Genomic DNA, 23095 nt, shown 5'->3' on the forward strand with positions numbered 1-23095 from the left:
TCTACAAGCATAAACAATTCCTAAAGCTGCCGAGAGTACAACAATACACTACTTCAAAAATCCAAAGCTTCCTCACACTAAGCGAGGACTGGAAATTCTCCAGTTCATTTGTAAGTTCATCTACAGGTACGCAAAACACGACAAATTTATAATCGATATGAAAAAATGATCGGGTGTTGTGCCAGGATCTTCATAATAATAGCATGATCGTTTCTCGGAATTTTCTTTATTCCTGTAATGTGAACTCTCTTCCCTGCCAGTAGCTTACACATGAACCTTCGAGGTATATTGACGTTCTTCAATGAACCCTCCATGTCTATCCAGTTGGCTGTTGCCTTCGTGGTTCATGTAACAAAAATCCAGTTCAGCTTCTGATGAATATGTGGAGCTTAATTCGTGAAGTTTCATGGTCCTTTTTCTCTTTAGTGGTTACGTAATCATATAGAAAATCAACCAATTCTTGATAGGAGTATACAGTAATGGCTGGATCCAAGGCTTTGATATATCTTATAGCAGACAGTCAAGAACATGTTGCAATTGACCCACAAAGATCTGAAAAGAAAAATTTTAAAAATTAAAACATAATCACTTTTAAAGTTAATAGTTTTTTTTCTCTCACAATTTTAAGTACATACTTGTTTGTCGCTGATCCACAACTGGAGGAAGCCAATTTTTCCAATTATCGAAATCAACAGTCCAATTATTCCAATTACTCCAATCAACAGTGGAACCCCTAGAAGGTTAGAGATGTTTTAGAACACTACCACCATATAAGGTTGATACAACATGGACGGTAGATCTTGCACCACAAACAAGCACTGTAAAGGCCTTTGTTAGTGCCAAGAGCAAAATCGCTTCACAATTGATTTTGAAAATATCCTTGAAGCCGAAGCCATGAGATGTTTGAGACCACTACCGCCATGTAAGCTTGATATAACATGAATGGTGGATCTTGCACCACAACAAGCACGATAAAGGTTTGTGTGAGTATCAAGAGCAAAATGGCTTCACAATTGATTTTGAAATTCTTGAAGCTGAAGCCAGGAGATGTTTGAGACCACTACCGCCATATAAGCTTGGTACAACATGAATGGTGGATCTTGCACCACATTTGAACTTTTACATTATATTGAAGTTATGAATCGGAGAGGAAGCTTTGAGGTAAACTCAGTTTTTCTATTAATTCTAACTTTAGTGATAAATTACAAGTTTGATTGGTTTTCCTATTTATACAACTAGAGCTAAGATAAGAGATTAATTAAATACAATTGGTACTTGACAAATCTAATCTAAATCTTGTCTCAGCCATACTTAGACTGGTAGAGTGGCTGAGAGTTGGTGAATGATGTCATGAATATTCTTGTACAGTGATGACTTTGGGAAGAAGCAGCAAGGCTTGCTGTCCAAGCAACCGAAAGGAAGAAGAAGGAGTGATGGGCTTCAGAAGAGACGAGGCCCGCCTGGGCCGAGATTGCTTCCGGCCCATTTGCAATGCGCGAGTGAAAAACGACGCTGAAAGTCGTCGTTTTGATTGTATAGAGCGCAAGAGAAAAACGGCAGCATTGGATGTCGTTTGGCCGGAGCGCGTTGATGCCAAAACGCAACGTTGGGTGTCGTTTGGCTTCCAACGGTAACTCCCAATTATGAATTGAAATCCCTGTTCATCGTCTTCCTTAATCATCATCACACACACAATTTCAACACCCCCTGTAAGCTGGGCTTGTCAAAAATCGAGAAGCCGAAGCTTGGAAAGAAATACCTGAAATGTGGGTGATCTCTGAGCTTTAGTGAAAAGGTCCGCCAGTTGCAGAGAAGAAGAAATCGGAAGCAGTTGGATTTGGCCAGCTTTCACCTGATTTCTTATAACGTGACAATCAATCTCGATATACTTAGTTCGTTCATAGAAGACGGAGTTGTGAGCGATATGAATGGCGGATTGATTGTCACAGTATAAGATTGCAGGTTGAGAATGAGGCATTCGAAAATCGTGTAGAAGATATCCAAGCCACATTAACTCGCAGGTGACCATGGCAAGAGCTCTGTATTCTGCTTCTGCAGAGGAGCGAGAAACCGTGGATTTCTTTTTTGATTTCCAGGAAATAAGGGCATCACCGAGAAATACACAGAATCTGGTTACTGATTTCCGTGTAGTGGAGCATTTGGCCCAATCAGCATCAGAATAAGCTTTGAGTTGCATACAATTATTTGAAGAAAAGAGGAGACCTTGATCTGGTGCGGATTTCAGGTATCGTAAAATTCTGCGTGCTGCCTTTAGATGGTCTTCTGTAGGATTACAAAGAAATTGAGATAAATGTTGTGTACTCTGTGAAATATCAGGTCTGGTATGAGTTAGGTACAACAATTTTCCAATGAGAGTTTTGTAAATGGAGGGATCCGGTAGCAGTGGTGAAGTCTCAGAAAATCCACAGAATAGAGCATTGGAGTTGAGGCAGGTTTGCAGCCAAGGAATCCATAGTCAGTGAGCATCTCCAAGGTATACTTCCTTTGGCACATGTGTATGCCTTGTTTTGATCTTGCAATTTCAAAGCCTAGGAAATATCTGAGCTGTCATAGGTCTTTAATGCTGAATCTGTCATGTAGGAAGAGTTTTGTTGCTTGTATTTGATCACAGTCATTATCTGCAATGAGTAAATCATCAACATAGACTAGAATTGCAGTGAATGACTTATCATCATGCTTGATAAATAGTGAATGGTCTGATTGTGCTTGTGAGTATCCAAACACAGTCAAAGCCTCAGTTAGTTTGAAGTTCCATTATCTACTGGCTTGTTTCAAACCATAGAGTGATTTGACCAATCTGCAAACCTTGTTGGGTGGAATATCAGAGCCTGGAGGAGGTTTCATATAAACCTCCTCATCCAAATCACCATGTAAGAAGGCATTGTTAATGTCTAGCTGTGCAACATGCCATTTTTGAGATGCTGCAATAGATAGAAGAACCCTGATGGTAGTGAATTTCACTACTGGAGAGAATGTCTCAGAATAATCTATCCCTTCCTGTTGTGTGTACCCTTTTGCAACCAACCTTGCCTTGTATCTGTCTACAGAACCATCTGAATTGTGTTTGAGTTTAAAAACCCATTTACACCCAATTGCTTTCTTTCCCTGAGGTAGTTCAGAGAGTTCCCATGTTTGATTGTCTGTTAGGGCCTTCAATTCCATCTCTATAGCTATCTGCCAATTCTCATCTTCCATGGCTTGCTTAAATGTGTTTGGCTCCTTTTGACAACAAATGTTTAAACTGAGTTTTTGAGACATTTTTGAAAAAGCAAAATGATTGTGAATTGAGTGTGGACTACCTGGGATTTGAATGATTGGAATGTTGTTTGGCCCTTTGAGGAGTGAATCATGGTTCAGCTGAGAAAACACTTGGACTAGATTACAATGAAAATCTGCTAGATGCTTAGGTGTATATCTAATTCTTGTAGACTTTCTGATATTAGTTCTAACATTTTTTTCAGGTTCAAGCAATCTTTCCTGTGTTTCAACATCAATTTCTATATCAGCAAGTTGGTCAGTTTCTAGGTGTTCAAAAGCATTCTCCTGTGATATTTCAACAACATCAGGTTCTTCATCAAATTCAGGTAAGTCTTTTCTCTTAACAGGAAACAATTTGCATAGATCATCTAGGTCTATTTGAGGTCCATTGTAGGGAAAGATGTGTTCATGAAAAATAACATGGAAACCTACTTGAATGTTGTGGTTCTTTAGGTCTAGCACTTTGTAGCCTTTAGTACCATGTTGATGTCCTAGCATGACACAGTTGGATGCTCTAGATGTAAATTTAGTCTTATGTCTATCTAGTGTAGAAATGAAACATAAAGAACCAAAAACTTTAAAATGTGTAAGATCAGGTAATTTGTGATGCAGCAGTTCATATGGTGTTTTATTATTCAGAATAGGAGTTGGTGTCCTATTGATCAGGTGAATGGCATGACAGAGGGCAAAACTCTAGAATTTTAAAGGGAGCTTACTTTGAAACAGTAAGGCTCTCCCAATGTTCAAAATGTGCTGGTGTTTTCTCTCTACCCTGCCATTATATTCAGGACATTCAACACATGAGGTTTGATGTAAAATGCCATGTGAGGCATAGAATGCAGCATAGTTAAATTCTTGACCATTATCACTTCTTATAGTTTTAATTTTCTTGCAAAATTGTGTTTCTGCCATGTTGTGAAAACTTTCAATTAGGCTTCTAGTTTCTGATTTATGTTTCATCAAAAAAATCCAAGTGTGTCTAGTATGATCATCAACAATAGTTAAAAAGAATCTATGGCCTTGCATAGTTGGAGGACCAGGTCCCCAAATATCCATGTGAACTAACTCAAAACTCTCACTAGCTATTGAATTACTGACTGGAAATGTAAGTCTTTTCTGTTTGGAAAAATGACAAACATCACAAACATGGTCTTTTCTGAAATTGATATTTTGATTAATGTTTTTGAAAGAATTGAGTTTAGCATTAGACGGATGACCAAGTCTAAAATGCCAAACATCAAAACTATCCTTAGCATTATCATGAATTACATTGACAGAAGATTATTTTTTAACACAAAAATTCCTAGGTTGGTGAAAATTATCTGTCAGATTCATGTAATAGAGTCCATTTCTTTGATCAGTTGTACCAATCATCCTCATTGAGGTCAAATCCTGCATTAGACACTTTGAAGAGTAGACCATTAGAACACAGTTAGAGTTTACTGTCAACTTGTTTGCAGAAACAAGATTGAAAGCAAACTCTGGTGTATATAGAACATTTAACAGTGTGATTGTGTTTGATAACTCTACTATCCCTATATGTGTCACAGAAATGAATTGTTTGTTTGGCAATTGGATGTGATGATTTCTAGTTGGCTCTAAATGTTTAAAAAGACTTTTTGAACAACAAATGTGGTCTGAGACACCTGTGTCCAATAACCAAAAACTATTTTGTTGTTTTGATATTTTATTAGATAGCTTACCATTGGAAGTATGAGATGTGTTGACCATGTTGCTAGTAGAGACTTGGATTTGAGCATTTGCTTGAGCTTGTCTTTTCAATGCTTCATATTCATCCTGTGAAATTGTCATTGTTGCTGTCTTCTGTGTTGTATCAGGATCAGTTGCAGCATCACCAGCCATATTGGCAGAAGTAGTTTTGTTGAAGTAGTTTGGAGGGAAACCAACAATTCTATAGCAATCCTTTGCAATATGACCAACCTTTTTGCAGTGAGTACAAACAAGGTTTTGTCTCTCTTTGAAGTTAAGTTTCTTCTGTTGATGCTGCTTTGTTCCTTTTGCTGAGGAGAAGGCAGCCAAGGTTGGTTCTTCTGTATCAGGAGGTAATATATTTTGCCTCTCATACTGTGCCACTGTTGCATACACCTTTTCCAAGGATGGAATTGGATCTAACATCATAATTGTTGACCTGGTTTGTGCATAGACAGCATTTAATCCCTTTAGAAACTTGATTATCTTGTCATTTTCATAATAATCAGCAATGACTTTGAGTGCTTTACATTCACACTTAATTGCACATTCACATTCAGGAATTGGTCTGAGATCATCAAATTCATCCCACAGAATCCTCATTTTTGTGTAGTAATCAGAAATATTGAGATCACCTTGTTTAAGGGTGAATATTTCTTCCTGTACATCAGAAATTCTTGAGAAGTCTGTTTTTGAAAATCTGCCTTGTAAGTCCTTCCACATGACATGAACAGTTTTGAACCTGGAAATTGATGGCTGGATAGAGGCAGAGACCGAGTTCATGATCCAGCAAGACACTGTAATGTTGCATCTATCCCAGTTAGGAAAGTTAGCATCATCTTCTTTTGGTTGTTGAATCCTGCCATTAACAAAATTGTATTTTACCTTGGATCTCAAGGCCATAGTCATTGATCTAGACCATGAGTGGTAATTATTGTTGTTTAGCAGGGGAGAGACAAGAACTTGGGTAGGACTTTCACTTGAGTGTAAGTAAAAGTCAGATGTTGGTGAAAGAGCTAAATCAGCTGTAATTGAAGACATTTTCAGAGGTTATGCTCTGATAGAAAATGCAAAAAAGAGTAAGTGTTTTTGATGACTTTGAGTAGAATTAAACTTGAAACTGAGTTTCCTTACTGGCTCTTAGATACCATATTGAAGTTATGAATCGGAGAGGAAGCTTTGAGGTAAACTCAGTTTTTCTATTAATTCTAACTTTAGTGATAAATTACAAGTTTGATTGGTTTTCCTATTTATACAACTAGAGCTAAGATAAGAGATTAATTAAATACAATTGGTACTTGACAAATCTAATCTAAATCTTGTCTCAGCCATACTTAGACTGGTAGAGTGGCTGAGAGTTGGTGAATGATGTCATGAATATTCTTGTACAGTGATGACTTTGGGAAGAAGCAGCAAGGCTTGCTGTCCAAGCAACCGAAAGGAAGAAGAAGGAGTGATGGGCTTCAGAAGAGACGAGGCCCGCCTGGGCCGAGATTGCTTCCGGCCCATTTGCAATGCGCGAGTGAAAAACGACGTTGAAAGTCGTCGTTTTGATTGTATAGAGCGGAAGAGAAAAACGGCAGCATTGGATGTCGTTTGGCCGGAGCGCGTTGATGCCAAAACGCAACGTTGGGTGTCGTTTGGCTTCCAACGGTAACTCCCAATTATGAATTGAAATCCCTGTTCATCGTCTTCCTTAATCATCATCACACACACAATTTCAACACATTAATAGAAACGACTCCACATTTGAACTCTCGATGCGCTTTAACAAGTAAAGCAAAACATGTAACAACTAATTACGACAAAAAGATGAATGTCTAAGCCCACAAAAGCTAGCTCAAAGGAGAATGCCTCTCATGCGCACCAACATGTAACATGATGCAATTTGATTCATTCATTGAGTTCATATGAAATTTCTACTATAGTGACATGTTAAAAAGATGAATGTCTAAATCTCCATAAAAGCTAGCCCATGGAAGGAGAGGGATATCAGAAGATGGATTTTTACGCGCACAACTTCTCCTTTAGACTCATTCCCATTGGAATTTTACATTTACATTTAAAAACTTACCTTGCAATACCGCATGACACAAAATCCTTAAATGAACTGCATGGACAATGATAAATATGCTCTCTCTTCGAATTGACTTTTCTTTTGAAAATATCTGATTACCTTAATACATCTTCTTTGCTCAATTCAAGCCTTGTCTAGGTCAAGCAAGCTTTTATATAAAAGGATAATATATATTATTATTATTTTTTAATTTTTTTATTAAACTATTATTTCAAATAAAAATCAATCATTTTTTTTTTATTTTTAATTAAAATGAACATATTTTATTTTTCAAGTAATAGGAATACTAAAATGATTAGATGTAATTATAAATTTTATTATGAAATTAAATCTTAATATATGTAATTTTTATTTTTTGTTATGTTTATTATTTTTGAAAATAAAATAAATTTTAATGCTAAAATTATAGATTTTAAAATAAATTTAAAATAATTATAATTGATATAGAGTTAAAATAATTATTTTTTATATAATATTTGACATAGATATAATAATGTTTGATACGAATAATTATTGTATAATTTTTTATATGATATATTTAAATTATTAATTTTTAAAGATACGAATTTTCCGTCCGTTGGACCCACTTACTTGTAAATAAAAATATTCTAATTTAATTTTTATTTTTTCTGATGGAAAATGATATACAGTAGTATATTTTTTTTCCTTTTTTTTTTCCTTTGACAACTGGTAATTTCCATATACTAGTGTATAAGTAATTAATTTCATAAATAAATAAAAGCGTATCAGAATTTCCAGCCTATAAAGGAGGAGAGAAAAAGTACACACATGAGTTGGGCCATTTAATAAAGAATTAAGCATTTCACCTAACAACCATTGGGTGTGACAGAGAGTTCACAAAAAACGATGCCTACTACTATATATAGAGAGCTTTAGAGAGAGAAGAATTTTAATGAAAAAGGACTCTGTGTGTGTGCAAGCTCTTAAGCTCTCTCATTCTCTCTCACTCTCAAAGAAAAAAATCAAAATACAATCACAAGGTGAGCCAAAGTGTATCTCTTTTTTGTTTTTGTTCGAGTAATAATAATATTGTTGATAAAAATTTGTTTTTTTATGTGAAAAATTTGTTCTTTTGCTTTCGGCATGCTTGATTTTTCGTTCTTTGTTTTGATTTTGTTCTTGAATGTGCTACCTGGGAATTCTTGTTTAGTTGTAAAGGTGAATCCTTTTTTCACTGAAAGTGTTACATTGATGTGTTTATTGGTTAAATGTATTATTATTGAATCTTGGTTTGTTGTTTTCCTGTTAAATGTTGAATGTGGTGTGATATGACACCAGAAGATATGACCAGTAAGGTTTTTGGGTTTTCTCATATTTTGGCTAGCTGTCTTGTCTAATCAAGGTTTTTGGCTGTGTTTGGTAGCTTAGAAAGTGAGTGAAAGAGATGGCCAAAAACCCCAAAACAAACACAAGGTTTAGACTCATTTGTTTGATTATATAATGTAACAGTTGTTTTGAAAGTTGGTAAACTCTTTACTCCACATTTATGAGTTTTCAAAGTCCTGTTTAAATATTCTAAGTTGAATAATTGATGGGGGTTTTTTCATCACTGAATTGACAGAAGAATCCCCCAAGATTAAAAGAAAAAGTTAGGCTCAAAGAGAATAAAGCTACAAAAATGATGTTCTTTCGTTTGCTGGTTTTCTAAATAGTTATAATTTTTCTCCTCAGAAGTGCCGTAAAAATTACTGTAGTAATGAATAAAGTTTGAGCACTTTACAGTTTTCTGCTGGTTTTCCTGTAAAAGGTAGTGAGTAGTAATCAATTTGAATCAAGCATGCCCTCCTTTTTCTTTTTCTTCTTCTTGGTTTTTCCCTCATTTTGATTTGAAACTCTTATATTCAAATGTTTTCTCAACTTAAAAAGTTTTTACGTATACGGTCACTTAGATGATATCCAGAAACTCTGCAGATAGCAACTTGATGGATGATAATACTGCGCTCTTTATGTTCCAACAAGAGCTGCAAAAGTAGCTTAAAAGCGTGAAAAAACTGTACGTTGTTGGCTCAACATGTCAAGGCCATCACATCTTCCACCTCGCTGCCCTTTACAAAGGAAACCACCTTCTCGCCCAAGTTATAATGCAATTCCTCCAATTTCGTCAACCAGATCATTACCACAACACCACAAGTCCTTTTCTCAGAGTTCCTTATGGGAGGAGCAGCCAGATTGGTTGGACGGATTGCTGGAAGAAGATCCAGCAATGGATCACTCAAAAGGAAACTCTCATCGTCGGTCATCCAGTGATTCGATTGTTCATTTTGATGGTCTTGTTGACACTTGTTCTGCCAAAAGTGGTGAGGAAATCTCTGTGGGGAGTGAAAACTGTAGTGAATTGGAGTTGACTTCTCTATATGGTCCAAATTCTCCTCGTGGAACAAATACTCCAAGTTGCTTTGAAAATTCCACCGGGTTGGATTCACTTCTGTCCCATAATGCCAGAGACAATGCGTTGGAGTCAACTTTATATGGTCCGAATTCCCCTCGGGCAAGGGCGAATTCGAGTTTCTCAGAAAATGCCTTTGTTTCTGCTCTGTCAGAAAGTGTTCCTCAGTATTGCTTGCCATACATGGCCAGAAATTTTGGAAATTCTCACACAGTTGCTATGGGGGACTTTTGTGGTTCGGCTGCTGAGCCCAATTCTGAAACAAGCACTACAAAACGGTACGAGTTTGGCCTCTCTTTTGTTCTTTATTTGTTTTGAAGTTTTCATATATCCAAACATACCATCATTAGCAGCTCAAACCAAGTTCATAATCACAGCCCTAGTTCTTTAGCTTTGCTCGATATATCCTTACAGGGAAGGCTAGGTGTGTATTTCCATTGTCTGTATCGATATATTTTTTAATCTTGCCGCCTGCTCACGGGCAGTCCTTAAATCATGTTGCCAATACTTGTTTACATAAGCCTTATTTGCTAAAATTTCATCAGGGGACGCTAAATGCTTCTTTTCCAGACAGATTCCCTAAATCCCCTGAACTGGCAAATGTAACTCTATCCATTTAAATATACAAGTGTAGTAACAGAGACTATCCATGTAACGTGGATTTGGACAAGTTCTCGTGAATCAAATAGTCAATGTTCAAATATCAGTCACTAGAGAAAATGTTTTCTTGCTTATATCTGAAGATTGTTGAGTCCCGTACTTCATCTTTTGTGTGTGCATACTACATTATGCTTATATGTGGATGTGCAGTCATAAATTCGTGGATGCATTCTTTTTGCAGCCATGCTGGGCCACGTTCCCGGGTTCGGAAACTTCAGTATATTGCAGAATTGGAAAAAAGAGTCAACTTTTTGCAGGTATTACTCTTATAGATGAAATTCATAGTCATAAAAGAAAGCTCATTGATGATTTCCAATGTATGAAGAACAATATCTCATTTTGCAGGCTTTAGAATCAGAGTTATCTGTGAGAACTGAAGATCTGATTCAGCAACGTGCTTCTTTGTCAATGGAAAATAGCACATTAAAGCACAGAATGGCCAGATTACAGGAGGAAAAATTTGTGATGGAAGGTCGAGTCTATTTTCATTTACTGTATATTGCTTGCTTATATATAATTGATATTACGTACTGGTCTTAACTAGTTAAAATGGTCTCTTCTTTTTGGTTTTTCAGACGAATACCATTCTCTGATGAAGGAAGTTGAGAGACTGAAAATGAAGTTGGCGAATTCTCCAAGTAGCAACAAAGCTGGATCATATTTCCGGTTGAATGGAAAAACTCACGTAGATGATGGTTGGCAGAATATGTTAGACATGTCGAAACTCAATATACGCTGATGATGATGGTGATAGTATAAATAGGAAATGCCAATGATTCTGTGCACATTAGCCAGCCAACCATGCCACATTTAGCTGAACATTTTGTCCTTGATGATATTAGGAACATAAATATGGTCACTTTTTTCACATAAAACATGAATCCAATGCGACATTTCATATTTCAGAGATGTTTATTTCATGACTAGCCCTTTCAAAATTATTAGATGATCAAATCAAAGTGCCTATCTGGAGAATGATTGACCATTCCAAAGTCTCCTGAAACTTACACAGCTAGCATAGTAATCAGTTTGGAATGATCCAAGTTTTTTCATCTTCAACATCTTCCTCCTTTTCTGCTTCTGCAACAGTGGAATAAAAAGAAACAAATTGTTGAAAGAAAATATATTTAAGCTTGAGAAATAAAAAGAAGAGAGTGTTGTTGAGCTGTAAGCTTGTTGATGCTGTTCCAAGTTGTAGGGTTGTTGAAACCAGTCCGAGTTGTAGGCTTGTTGGCAGTTTATGTTTCGAGTTGTAATATTGTTGGACTTAATGCAGTTGTAGACTTGTCGATAGTTTACTGTTCCGAATTGTATATTTGTTGATACTTATCCGACTTGTAGGCTTGTTGAAATAATTCCAAGTTGTAGGCTTGTTGAAAGCTTACCGTTCCGAGTTGTAGGTTTGTTGGTAGTTTACCGTTCCGAGTTGTAGGGTTGTTGAAAGCTTACCGTTCCGAGTTGTAGGCTTGTTGGTAGTTTACCGTTCCGAGTTGTAGGCTTGTTAGTGTTTTACAGTTCCGAGTTGTGAGCTTGTTGACACCATTTCGAGTTAGACTTGTTTGAGTCATTAGTTGTAGGCTTGAGGCTGCATTTGGTTTGGGGTACAGTCTAGGCCAGGTCGATTTTGGTTCGAAACAGACGCACCACGGTTCAAGATCAACAGATTCGATTCAAGAATTATTCGTGGGTTTGAATTTGGTTCAATCACACTGAAACTTTTATAATTTTAGGACTATGCTTCCCTTCCGGGAAAAACTTAGATAGTTATCTGGGCTTTATCATTAAAGCTTGTAACCCATGAGGGGCTGGTTGAAACAATTGGGCCCAGCCCACGATATTTAATGTCATGAGTGGGCCCAACAATGTCTATTCTAAAATATTTATATATATTAAGCAAATGACAAGATCACAATACACAAGAATAACTGAATTGGGTGCCAAAATATATATCCACACAACAACTTCCAACTAAATGTTTTACATCATCAGCAATATGCTTATATCCCACAATGACAAGAAAAAGGGAAACCCTCAAATGGTCTAATAATAGAATGACTAGACATATTATATCATAGAAGAATCTTCACACACCCCCCATATTCATACGTGTCACAGAAAAGCTCTAATTGCGAAGGGATGACCGAGGGACAGCAGGCAAGCCGAATTCGTCTTGAGCCTATCAATTACAATTAAAGTGAAACGTTAGAAACTTAAATGAATTGAATTTATGCAACTAATAAAGAAACGTATCAATCTATCTATCTAGATACCTGGGCGTTGGCTCGGCCAGCCGGAGCTGTGTTGGGAGCAGAAGGCAAATTCAGTTCTGAATCCAAATCAGATTCCCTGTCAGGTTGGAGATAAGATGGCATCCCCTCAGATTCAGTTTCTGTTCCCATGTCAGCTTCCAGATCATCAAGTTCTAATAAAATAAAATAAAATACAATAGCACGTCAATTGTGAATCATACAATTTCTGGGAGAATAAGATATTGGAATGGAGAGTGACTACTAAGCTTACCACCCATTAGGTCTTCTTCATCAATGTCATCTGGCACGCTATAGCTTCTACCTAGAGTCTCTTGAATTTCATTACTCACATCCATCAGGTCCATCATCTCATCTTGTAAGTTCTACAAACAACAATAAGAAGCATCTTCAGAATCTTTATGTAGAGGACAAAACAAAAATTTCCAGGCTTTTAAATAATATTCAGAGGTACAAACATCAATGTCATTGATCTTCACTGTTTTCATCATTCCTTTCAACTCCTTGTTGGCAGATTTCAATGCTGACATCTGCAGAAAAATATAATGCGTTATATGAAAAAATCTTCATATATGAATTGATTAAAGAAGTTTTCTTTGAACAATACTTAACAAGCACTGTGAAAGCAATCTAGCAGTGTTCATGGAGAATTTTAAGAGATTCTTATATTCATGGAAAGGTGAGATCAAAGGATGCCAGAGTTAACAATATATAATCACACTCGTAACAGAATAGAAATATTGAAAGGTAGTTAGACGTACGGTTTGTTGGGCATCTTTAATACCCTCTGAAGCAAACGCCACTTGATCAAGGTTAAATGTCTGATTGTAGAGCATGTCACGTTGCCCTTCATACCTGTACACAATCTTAAACATTCAAGGAAATCCTAAATAAAGAAGGGGCATCCCCAGACAGAAATTATATGATTTCACTTGGGCTCAATATTAAATTATTCAAACTGCCAATGTAGCAACAAAAACTCCATACTGAAATAATGACTCGAATACTTCTTGTTGCCGTCCAAACAAAAGTCATAAGATCAAATCCTGAAAACCCTAATTCACTATACTCATTAACATTCAAAATTTGCTTTCATTGGCATTGCAATCTTTTGACTATTATAACTTATAAGTAGCAGATCATCTGATGTCTTAAACCACCATTCGTCATATACCCTTTAACAAGACAAAGATACACCGATAAGAAAAGAGGCACTTACATTCTCTTTTGCTTAAGAACCCTCATGGCTCGGGCTTTAACAGCTTCTTGAGCAGGACCAGGTCGTGTCTTTTTTATCTGTTCTTTGTATCTGTTAAGCTCAACATCAAGCTTTCTAATCTTCTCTTCAACTGTATCGCCTCTTTTAGTGATCTACACAAAACAACTCTCATCTTAAGCAATGAATGGTTCGCAAACAATCTCTACATACATCATCATAACAATCCCTAACTAAAATGCACATAATCAAAAAACAGTAAAGCATACACTAGCTCAATTTGATTTTGAAAAACAAAAAAGGGATTCCAAAATTTGTTTCGAATTGACTAAATCAACAGAAACTGAACCTAACCCTGAAAGGGGATTGGATTATTACCCTATCGGAGGCATCTTGAATTGACGGAGGAGGCTCTTTGTCCTTCTTAACACCAAACACTCTCCTCATCTTCGACTTACGAAGTCTGTTGAGCTCTTATGGTTGCTTCGAATATAAGAAAATTGGGATGAAAATCAAAACTTTTACACAGAATGAAACGCAATCGACTGGTTATTCTCTCTGACGCGGGTTTAATCGTAATCAGATATTGAATAGAAGAACTTTCTTAGAAATAAAACTAAATTTTCCTATCTTTCTTTCTTTTATTTATTAGCGACATTGGAGGGGGCGATCACTTGTTGGATAGACAACACTGGAAATCAGAGACTTTCGGTCGGGTTTGAACTTGAACCAGTCTTGGTTAAATTTTTAAATTGAACCAGTCAAACTCTCTCTGCCATAGCCGGTTCAGTTTTTGATTCAGGACCAATTTCAATAAAAAAAATAGAATGAAAGGACCTATTTGTATAAATTGATAAAATAAGCAGTTGGTTTCTTCCGTCTCTTTTAGTCCGATACACTGGTAAATGGTAATCTCTCTCTCTGAAAGCTTGTAAAGCTTAACGATGGAGGCCAACAATACAATTAACCCAATACAACCAAATCAAAGGCAAAAACCCATTCGTTTCTACACATTATCATTCCTAATTCTCATAATTTCACTCTTAATCACACTATCCAACACTAATTACTTCAAGATCCAACGCCTTAAATCCTCCTTCACGTCATCAAATCCCACCACTGTCACTCTCTTACAATCAATTTTCAATTTCCTTCATCAGAAAACCCTAGCTCATCCAATTTCAAAGCACCCTCATTGTGTTCTATGGATGGCTCCTTTCTTCTCAGGTGGCGGTTACAGCTCCGAATCCTGGTCGTACATTCTAGCCATCAATGAATTCATTAAACAAAATCCCAGGTTTGGATTAACAATTGAGCATCATGGTGATTTAGAGTCTATAGATTTTTGGGATGGATTGCCTCAAAATGATAAAGACATAGCTTTTGAGCTTTATAATACACCATGTCAGGTTAATAAGACTGTTGTGGTTTGTCATAGTGAGCCAGGTGCTTGGTACCCGCCATTGTTTCAGACACTTCCTTGTCCGCCAGTTGGGTATAAGCAATTTCTGTCTGTAATCGGTAGGACTATGTTCGAAACTGATAGGGTGAATGCTGGACATGTTAAGAGATGTAATAAAATGGATCATGTTTGGGTTCCTACTGATTTTCATGTGTCTACGTTTGTGAAAAGTGGGGTTGATCCTTCTAAGGTTGTGAAAATCGTGCAGCCTATCGATGTTGAGTTTTTTAATCCGATCAAGTATCATCCGTTAGCTCTTAAATCTGTGGGAAACCTGGTTTTAGGTTCTAAAAAGGTGGATTCTGACAAGCCTTTTGTGTTTTTGAGTGTTTTTAAATGGGAATATAGGAAAGGATGGGATGTTTTGTTAAGAGCATACTTGAAGGAATTCTCAAAGGCTGATGATGTTGCATTGTACTTGTTAACGAATCCTTACCATTCCGATAGAAACTTCGGTAATAAGATTGTGGATTTCGTGGAAGACTCCGATTTAGAGAAACCTAGAAAGGGTTGGGCTCCGATTTACGTTATCGACACGCACATAGCTCAGATTGACTTGCCGAGGTTATACAAGGCAGCCGATGCATTCGTACTTCCGTCGAGAGGGGAAGGTTGGGGAAGGCCACTAGTGGAAGCAATGGCGATGGCTTTGCCAGTCATCACGACAAACTGGTCTGGACCCACGGAGTACTTAACCGAGGAGAATAGCTATCCTTTGTTTGTGGATACAATGAGTGAAGTAAAGGAAGGCCCTTTTGAAGGCCACTTATGGGCTGAACCTTCTTCCGAGAAGCTTCAAGTTTTGATGAGAGATGTTATGAGCAATGTCCAGAAAGCTAAAGCGAAAGGGAAAAAAGCAAGGGAGGATATGATTAGGAAGTTTTCCCCGGAGATTGTTGCGAAGATTGTTACTGATAATATACACAATATAATAGACAGCGCTACAAGATAGTATTAGGTTTTGCATTTCTTGGTTTCTTTTGTCATCTGGTGTTTTTTGTTAGCAGCAAATGAAGAAATTTCTTTCGGTTGAGAATTTTTCATCCTAGACGTGGTTTGTTAGTTCTTTCATTCGGTAATAGCTTTGTAATAACATATATAGGCTTAGCATTTTCATTTTAAGTGTCATAGTTGATGTATATAGTTGTAATGATGAGTAAAAGTTGTAAAGTTGACAGTTCATTTCCTGAATTTCAGAGGCAGAAGCTTAGAACCATGCACATTCTACATAAATAAGGTCCTTCAAATCGCATAATTTGATTAGATGCTGCAAATTGACAAGGCTAAAGATGCACCAAAAAGTTTGAATATTGTGATGAAAACTCCATAAGTAATATTGCAAATTGATTCCGTCGTGTAACTAATTTCCAAGTTAATCACTCGATTGAAACAAGATTACATGAATGATGCTTATGATTATGTCGTCTATTCCAGATAAATATCAATATAGTTTATTGCAGGCTACAACTGCTATTGTGCTTAATTATCAGTGGAGATGAGGGGAAAACACTTCCATAACTTCCTTGTAGACAGGTTTCTTGAAATCCACAACCTGTGCAAAATAGGAAGAAGAAATTTGATGAATACAAATTCCATAAAACTAATCAATCTAAGTTTTAGACAAATGACTCTACTCACATTCTCAAGTAATTGCTCTGGAGACATCCATGACCAAGCGCCAAATTCAGGCTTTTCGGTGCCATCACCTAAAAGATTGATTTCTTCCTCAGTCCCATTGAATTTAAGGAGATACCTGCGAATTTGCAGATGACTTAATGAGATTGTGACCGAATAAAACAAAATAAACTAGTCTTTGCTTAAGATAAGTTGAGTCATGTGGGCATGTTGATTCATATTCTTTTACAATTAACTAGTACTGGCATTTTGAGGGACTAACCACTTCTGAGCTTGTCCTTTCCAGTCAGATCCCCACTGTCGTTTAAGTTTTTCCCTTACGTCTGGCGGGAAATCATATGTCAACCAATGAGGCACCTGCGTTCATAATCAAATACATGGTAAGAAGAATAATACAACACTGTAAGACGAATAACGATAAACGAAGATAGCTGCTCTTACCATTAAAACAAAAGCTAAAAAAGCATGTGAGAAAGTTCAGTTGTGGATCAAAAGTTAAAAACTTTGCTGGAAAAGCGTCGAGTTAAATCTTTCGAACATTAAACCTTAGGTCATCTGTAAGGGGATTAGCTAATGTAATGCAACCGGAAAATTTTCCTGAATACATATCCAAGTATTTAACTTTTTATCGAATCATCCCCACAATCAAGTGGTACATTTCAACAAGTTTCTATCATCACTCACAATAACAAGAAAGGTAAAAAAGCAAACCTCTGCAATAACCTCAGCAGAGCTAACTCCTGTTTCCTCTTTCAGTTCCCTTAAAGCAGCAGATTTAGGATCTTCATCGGCGTCGATTCCACCCTGTTGAATTCGGTTTTGATTAACATATCAAATAATATAGCACGAAAAATTGACCAAATGCATTCTCATACTATAAACTAACCTGAGGCATTTGCCATGAATCGGGTATATCTAGTCTTGAAGCTGCAAAAATCTGCAATACCCAAAATCAAATTCGATCATTTATGATTAAAACTTACATCTTTTAACACATAAATAAATATTAATTTCACCTTTTTGACGGATTTAAGAGACATATACCAACATTTCTCCGATACCCTTCAGGTGAAGACTCCATGGATAACGACGAGGAAACGCAAGATAACAGCAGCAAACTATGATGATGGACTGGTGGAAAATTCGTAAATTTAGAGAATTTTGGAGGCTGTTTTGGGAGGACTATAGCTGATGAGGAACGATGAAGATGAAGTGAAGAATAAAAATGGAGTGATCGGGCTAAAGCCATTCCAATCCCATGAATGACATAGAAAAATACAGATACAGGTATGCACGAGAGATAAAAAAAAATACAAGATTTGGTCCTTATGTTATTTACATTATCGATAAATGGTCTCTACTTTATGTTTACACTACGGTTAGTCCTCTTAAATAGCTTAAGCATTTGTTACTACTTTTTTTTTGATGAATTTTTGTTAGTACTTTTGGTTTCAGCCAATTCTCAATTGTATTTGAATAATTGAATTTCCAAATACTTGCTTCTTTACGACGCTGAACTCAACGATAATGTAACTCGAAATTTAAATCGCTGGTTCTCCTCAACTCTAGCAGCTGATAATCGAGATCGAGTATTACAATGGGTTAAAGAAATTATAAGTGATATAACTCGAAAATATAAACGGATCGGAAAGTAAGAGCCTAGAATAAGGTCAAGCGGGACTGACCGAATAAAGTGGTTCAAATTGAAAGAGCAGACACAACAAATTTTATTTTATAATCTTTATCTTCTTACTATCGATAAACTTTCTTAATATTTTTTAGATGATCATCATGTATTCGGTCTACATAAATCGAAAGAGATTGTAAAAATTTGTAATAAAAGACGAGGGATATCTATAGGTTATTAAAATTGACGGACCAAATCTCTCTAGAGTTTTACATTGAAGCTTCAATTAATTCAGACAAGGATATTCAATTACTTGATTGTAGAAAACTAAAAAAGGTTGTACGTAAATGCCCTAATTGGATCAAGATGGCTTTCTGACCAACTTTCTATTTCGTTGAAGATAGAGTTTGTGCCAAACCTTGAAGATATACTATATGGTATATGCTTTGCCTGTTTTGAAAATATTAATTTGTTAAATATATCATTGACCATTTATCAACAATGTAATTAAGATAATTCATGAATGGAATCTTTCAGTTGATCATGGAATGGAATTTCTTGTCCACATGATGTTGCTCAACATGAGTTGTTCATCATAATCGTTTAAAATATAACGTTATATAAGCGGTCATATTAGACACATCATTATATCTCTTTACGTTTAGAGAAATGGGGGTTCGATGGCTTGTGGATTCGGTCAAAAATGCAATATTAATAGTGTTTAATTAGATTAATTTAATTATTTTGACTTTTATTTTCAGAATTATAATCCAATTAGATTTTTTTAAAATAATAATAATAATAAACAGAGGAACAAATAAAAGATTCGATTTGACTATAAAATTTATAATTTGAACAATTTAATTTAATTTTTTCTATTCTTTATAAGATTTAATTTAATTTTTTCTATTCTTTATAAGATTAAGATATGACTTTTTATTTTATTTTTTTGAAAGTAAGAAAAGATTGTTTCATAGTGTGAATTACAACTTTGTTTATTAGTTTATCTCTTACCATAAATAATTAGTAATCAATATTAATGGTAAATGTGAAATAGCAATCACTACATTCACACTGCATTTAATAAGTTGCCTTTTAATTAGAATCCCTGTATTTAATAAGCTACCTTTAATTATTGTGGAGAGATTATTGACATAAATAGGAGTACATGGCAACTATTACATGTATACAAATTAAATAAATAAATTAAAAACCACTTAAATAGCTAATATGTACATTTTAGTTTTGTGGAAGGAATAGCAATTCTTAAATGCGACTTAAACAACCAAATACAGACTCGAGTTAACTTTTCTATTTAGAAAGAAAATTGGTAAATAGCTAAGTTGATTAATTATTAGATATTGTTCATGAGTCTCGTTTCATCTAGCTTGCAATGATAAATTTGATACTTAATCCACCACAATAATACAAAAATTCTGTATAATTTGAATAAAAAAATTAAAAAATGAATGAAACATTTTGAGAGATTTTATCAATCTTCAATTATAAAAGTGCGTTATCGGTACGAATAAATTATTACTTACTAAAGCGTTACAATGGAACTCGATTATAAATATGGATTCATCACTTAAGAGAAATATAAAAAATTCTAAACAAATTTTTATATTACTAGTATTTTTGTTCTCCATGTTTCAGCTGGTCGCTTTGTTGCTCACCCTAATGATGCAACTTTCCCAGACATCCGTGCGGAAGATCGTCTTCCAACGAAATATCAACAACCACAGATGTAATTTTTCTCCATTTGTATCATATACTCCTCCATTTGTATAGTCTATTATTAGAGTAATTTTGATTTTGATGTGAGCTTAATTTGACCGGTATGTCCAATAGCTAATTATAATTTTCCCTACAATTTAACATTTGTGATTTTGATCTTACAGAATTACAGACTCTTTCCAGCGGACCGGACTTATGTACACTTCCTTACGTACGCTTCTCTGCTTTAAACAGTTGTACTGTCGGTCAAATGTACAACTATTTAAAGCAAAGAAGCGTACGTAAGGAAGTGTATGTAAGTTTTTTCCCTTTCCAGCTCCTCCTATCCAGCCAATCATAGCTGGTCTTAATGTCCACGTCCTAATCCAATGGGGGGCAATGGGCAATCGGCCAATCGTATGGGGACTATTTGCGAATAAGTATTCGTATTTTGGTAATACTCCATTTTTTCCCTATGTGATGGGGTTCGAAAACATGAGGCCGTGTCCTTATCCATTACGAAATCAAGTAAGTGTTCTTTCACAACATTTTCTGATCACATACAAAATTTATTCTTTTTGACTTATAATCATTATCAGGTCATCGTAACGAGACGGAATGGGACCGGGGTTTTTATCCCTCGAAACCCAGAGTGTTTCGAATCTAGTAAGCTATAAAATTATTATTTCGTTAATTTATTGAATTCTTTATGTTATAGAGTCAAACCAGATTTTTGGATTGTAATCAATGTACTAAAAGTGTTTAAATTTTTTATAGGCAGCAATTGGAACTATAGAAATGAGACCTACCTTCAGAGGAAATGTTGTGGGGGAGAGGGGGAGAGTTGGTCACTCTAGGGAGTGATTTTACCAAGTTCCATGAATAATGGGGATCGAATCAATAATCCCTTTTCTTTTCAATGTAAAAAATAAGAAGTTTATTGTTGAATGAAATTGGCATTGAAATTATTTTGCTGTCTCGTAAAGAAAAATTTTTGGATGAAAATTTTCTAATTTAAGTCTGTGAATCACCTTTTTCACGCGTGCATGGTCAAAAACCACTCTTTTTTTTATTGGATAAATTTTAAAATATATACACATGTCAATTAATAATATGCATGGCTACGTGATAACGTGTTAGGAAGTTCTCACCCAATAATTGCTCGTATTTTAAATTGCATTAAGCCGGAATGTTACTATATGTATTATATTTTTTCTGCAATATTATTATTCAGAGACTGACAATTGTAGTTTACCAAATAGGCCTAAGAAAATTTAGAGATCTCGAATTCATATATTTAAACCAACAATTTTATGAATGGACAATAACATGATAGAACCGAAGTTAGAGATGCTAATTGTAGCAAACTGAACTTTTAGAGACCTAAGTGAAGTAGTAATAACTTTCATTGGCCTAGTAATAACGTTTCGACATACAATTCTTCAAGAGGCGTGCTAAAACAACACTATTTCGGTTCAATACTGTTTCAACACCGATCGGGTCGAACCAAACCGATGCCACGTGTCATCCAGTCACCAACACAACCAATCACAAATAACCACCTGTCATATATTTTCATAATTCGTTTTAGTTCTCCAAAGATTTAAATTATATTTCAGGGTCCTGATCATAATACGTTGTCCTGTAACATCCCCCACTAAGATCTAGCTTCGACCACCCAATAACTTCTTCGTCGGCCAAATGAACAGTGTAGCCGCCGCCGCCCAATGCATCGAGAGATGAGTTCAACATTAACACAAGTACTTGTCAAAACTATACCTTACATCAGAATATGAGAAATTGTAGATTTGTTAAACCTGAGGATTAGATCGCCGTTCAACCGATCAAGTATTTTCCGTATTATAGTCAAAGGCAAGCATGTATGTATAGCACATGATGATTTGTACTGTAGTCTTTCAGTGCAAGTAACAATTTAAAGATTTATATAATGGAAGTGTAATCCTATAAATGAAATGAAAGTAAACTAAAATACGAAAAATGGACAAGACCATATGAAATAGACACAAATCTCCACTTGATATATACATTAGCAGTTAGAAAGCAAGCAGAGATGTTGTACAAACAAAAAAGGAATTACACACAAAACAAACCGATGGATTCATTCTGCATTTTCACTTTCTTCTTTTCTTCCTTTATTCCTTTTTTTTTTTTTTTTTTCTATTTTCTAATTTTTGTGTGACCTAGTGACTAGTAATCTCTCTCAAAACAACATTATAATAAACTGAACAATTGAACAAAGGGCAAAAAAAGTACCCATTCTCCAATTTAATTGTACTAAATATGGTAGGTAGTACCTCCCTCTAGCTCTCTTTCATGGGGTATATATATCAAGACTTCCAAACATCTCAAAATCGTTACTATACAACGAGTGATCTTGAATTTCCAGGTTCGCGATGTGCTAGTTGATGAGTTGAGATTGTAAGACTTTACACACAATAAGTTTCATTCGGGAAAATCCACCATTCACGGTCATCCCTGCCCACAATCACAAAACAAAGTCAGCATCTATCTACGTTTTAATATACAGAGAAAGCAATAAATAAATATAATCTCACATGCTGAGCTTGATAGTTAAAGTGAAGGTATCCACAAAGAAACACAACCCCTTGAAGGATCAGAAAATTGGCAATTCATATTTCAGGTAAAAGTAACAAGAGAGGAAAACATATATTTGCAATCAGAGAAGCAGTATCGAGATAACCAAACCAACAAGATCCGGCAATCAAGCAAATGCTAATATTCAAAGCTGAAGACTTTTGAAGACTTTTTTTAGACTTTTTTTTCCTTAAAAAATAAGAAAACACAAAAAGAAAACAAAAAAGGGAATCTATGTACAAGGCGAGGTGGTAGATCATATCTTTTTCATCTTTGCCAAGGAAAAAGTCCACATATGCTAGCATTAAATCAGAACTTGCAGCCATCTACAGTAATAGAGAACTTCACTGTTCTATCATTCAAGTTCAATAAACCTAAAATACACCGTCCAGTTAAAAGATCAGTAAGTAACTAGCAACTTCA

The 23095-nt window shown here is 35.5% G+C and overlaps 4 protein-coding genes across 4 annotated transcripts; 2 read left to right on the forward strand and 2 right to left on the reverse strand.

The window, feature by feature from the left end:
• Positions 1-9098: 9098 nt before the first annotated feature.
• LOC139881190 (uncharacterized protein At4g06598-like) lies at positions 9099-10872 on the forward strand. Its single transcript, XM_071865706.1, has 4 exons — positions 9099-9751; positions 10315-10390; positions 10479-10605; positions 10709-10872. Exons 1-4 carry the CDS (start codon positions 9099-9101, stop codon positions 10870-10872), a joined length of 1020 nt encoding a protein of 339 aa, XP_071721807.1.
• Positions 10873-12255: 1383 nt separating this feature from the next.
• Positions 12256-14063, reverse strand: LOC139881198 (vacuolar protein sorting-associated protein 60.1-like). Its single transcript, XM_071865714.1, has 7 exons — positions 13995-14063; positions 13620-13771; positions 13162-13255; positions 12859-12930; positions 12654-12765; positions 12404-12555; positions 12256-12309 (listed from the first exon to the last, which is right to left on the reverse strand). The coding sequence occupies exons 1-7, from the start codon at positions 14061-14063 to the stop codon at positions 12256-12258; spliced, it is 705 nt and encodes a 234-aa protein (XP_071721815.1).
• A 497-nt stretch (positions 14064-14560) lies between these two features.
• LOC139881191 (uncharacterized) lies at positions 14561-16030 on the forward strand. Its single transcript, XM_071865707.1, has one exon. It carries the CDS (start codon positions 14561-14563, stop codon positions 16028-16030), a length of 1470 nt encoding a protein of 489 aa, XP_071721808.1.
• Positions 16031-16564: 534 nt separating this feature from the next.
• LOC139881197 (nudix hydrolase 26, chloroplastic-like) lies at positions 16565-17962 on the reverse strand. The gene is made up of 6 exons (XM_071865713.1): positions 17731-17962; positions 17600-17652; positions 17425-17517; positions 16976-17070; positions 16717-16831; positions 16565-16630 (listed from the first exon to the last, which is right to left on the reverse strand). The coding sequence occupies exons 1-6, from the start codon at positions 17960-17962 to the stop codon at positions 16565-16567; spliced, it is 654 nt and encodes a 217-aa protein (XP_071721814.1).
• Positions 17963-23095: the final 5133 nt, after the last annotated feature.

Source organism: Rutidosis leptorrhynchoides, unplaced genomic scaffold, assembly GCF_046630445.1.
Source record: "Rutidosis leptorrhynchoides isolate AG116_Rl617_1_P2 unplaced genomic scaffold, CSIRO_AGI_Rlap_v1 contig124, whole genome shotgun sequence".
In the NCBI taxonomy this organism is placed as follows: Eukaryota; Viridiplantae; Streptophyta; class Magnoliopsida; order Asterales; family Asteraceae; genus Rutidosis; species Rutidosis leptorrhynchoides.

What these genes read in the sequence shown, in the direction of transcription:
- LOC139881197 (XM_071865713.1), bottom strand. Translation starts at nt 17,962, where the DNA reads ATGGCTTTAGCCCGATCACTCCATTTTTATTCTTCACTTCATCTTCAT. An exon ending in ATTCATGGCAAATGCCTCAG is followed by an intron (nt 17,518 to 17,599) that starts GTTAGTTTATAG and finishes CGAATTCAACAG; the next exon opens with GGTGGAATCGACGCCGATGA. An exon ending in CAGAGCAATTACTTGAGAAT is followed by an intron (nt 16,631 to 16,716) that starts GTGAGTAGAGTC and finishes TATTTTGCACAG; the next exon opens with GTTGTGGATTTCAAGAAACC.
- LOC139881198 (XM_071865714.1), bottom strand. Translation starts at nt 14,063, where the DNA reads ATGAGGAGAGTGTTTGGTGTTAAGAAGGACAAAGAGCCTCCTCCGTCA. An exon ending in TTCAAGATGCCTCCGATAGG is followed by an intron (nt 13,772 to 13,994) that starts GTAATAATCCAA and finishes TGTTTTGTGTAG; the next exon opens with ATCACTAAAAGAGGCGATAC. An exon ending in GTTCTTAAGCAAAAGAGAAT is followed by an intron (nt 13,256 to 13,619) that starts GTAAGTGCCTCT and finishes GATTGTGTACAG; the next exon opens with GTATGAAGGGCAACGTGACA.
- LOC139881190 (XM_071865706.1), top strand. Translation starts at nt 9,099, where the DNA reads ATGTCAAGGCCATCACATCTTCCACCTCGCTGCCCTTTACAAAGGAAA. An exon ending in GAAACAAGCACTACAAAACG is followed by an intron (nt 9,752 to 10,314) that starts GTACGAGTTTGG and finishes TTCTTTTTGCAG; the next exon opens with CCATGCTGGGCCACGTTCCC. An exon ending in GGAAAAATTTGTGATGGAAG is followed by an intron (nt 10,606 to 10,708) that starts GTCGAGTCTATT and finishes TTGGTTTTTCAG; the next exon opens with ACGAATACCATTCTCTGATG.
- LOC139881191 (XM_071865707.1), top strand. Translation starts at nt 14,561, where the DNA reads ATGGAGGCCAACAATACAATTAACCCAATACAACCAAATCAAAGGCAA.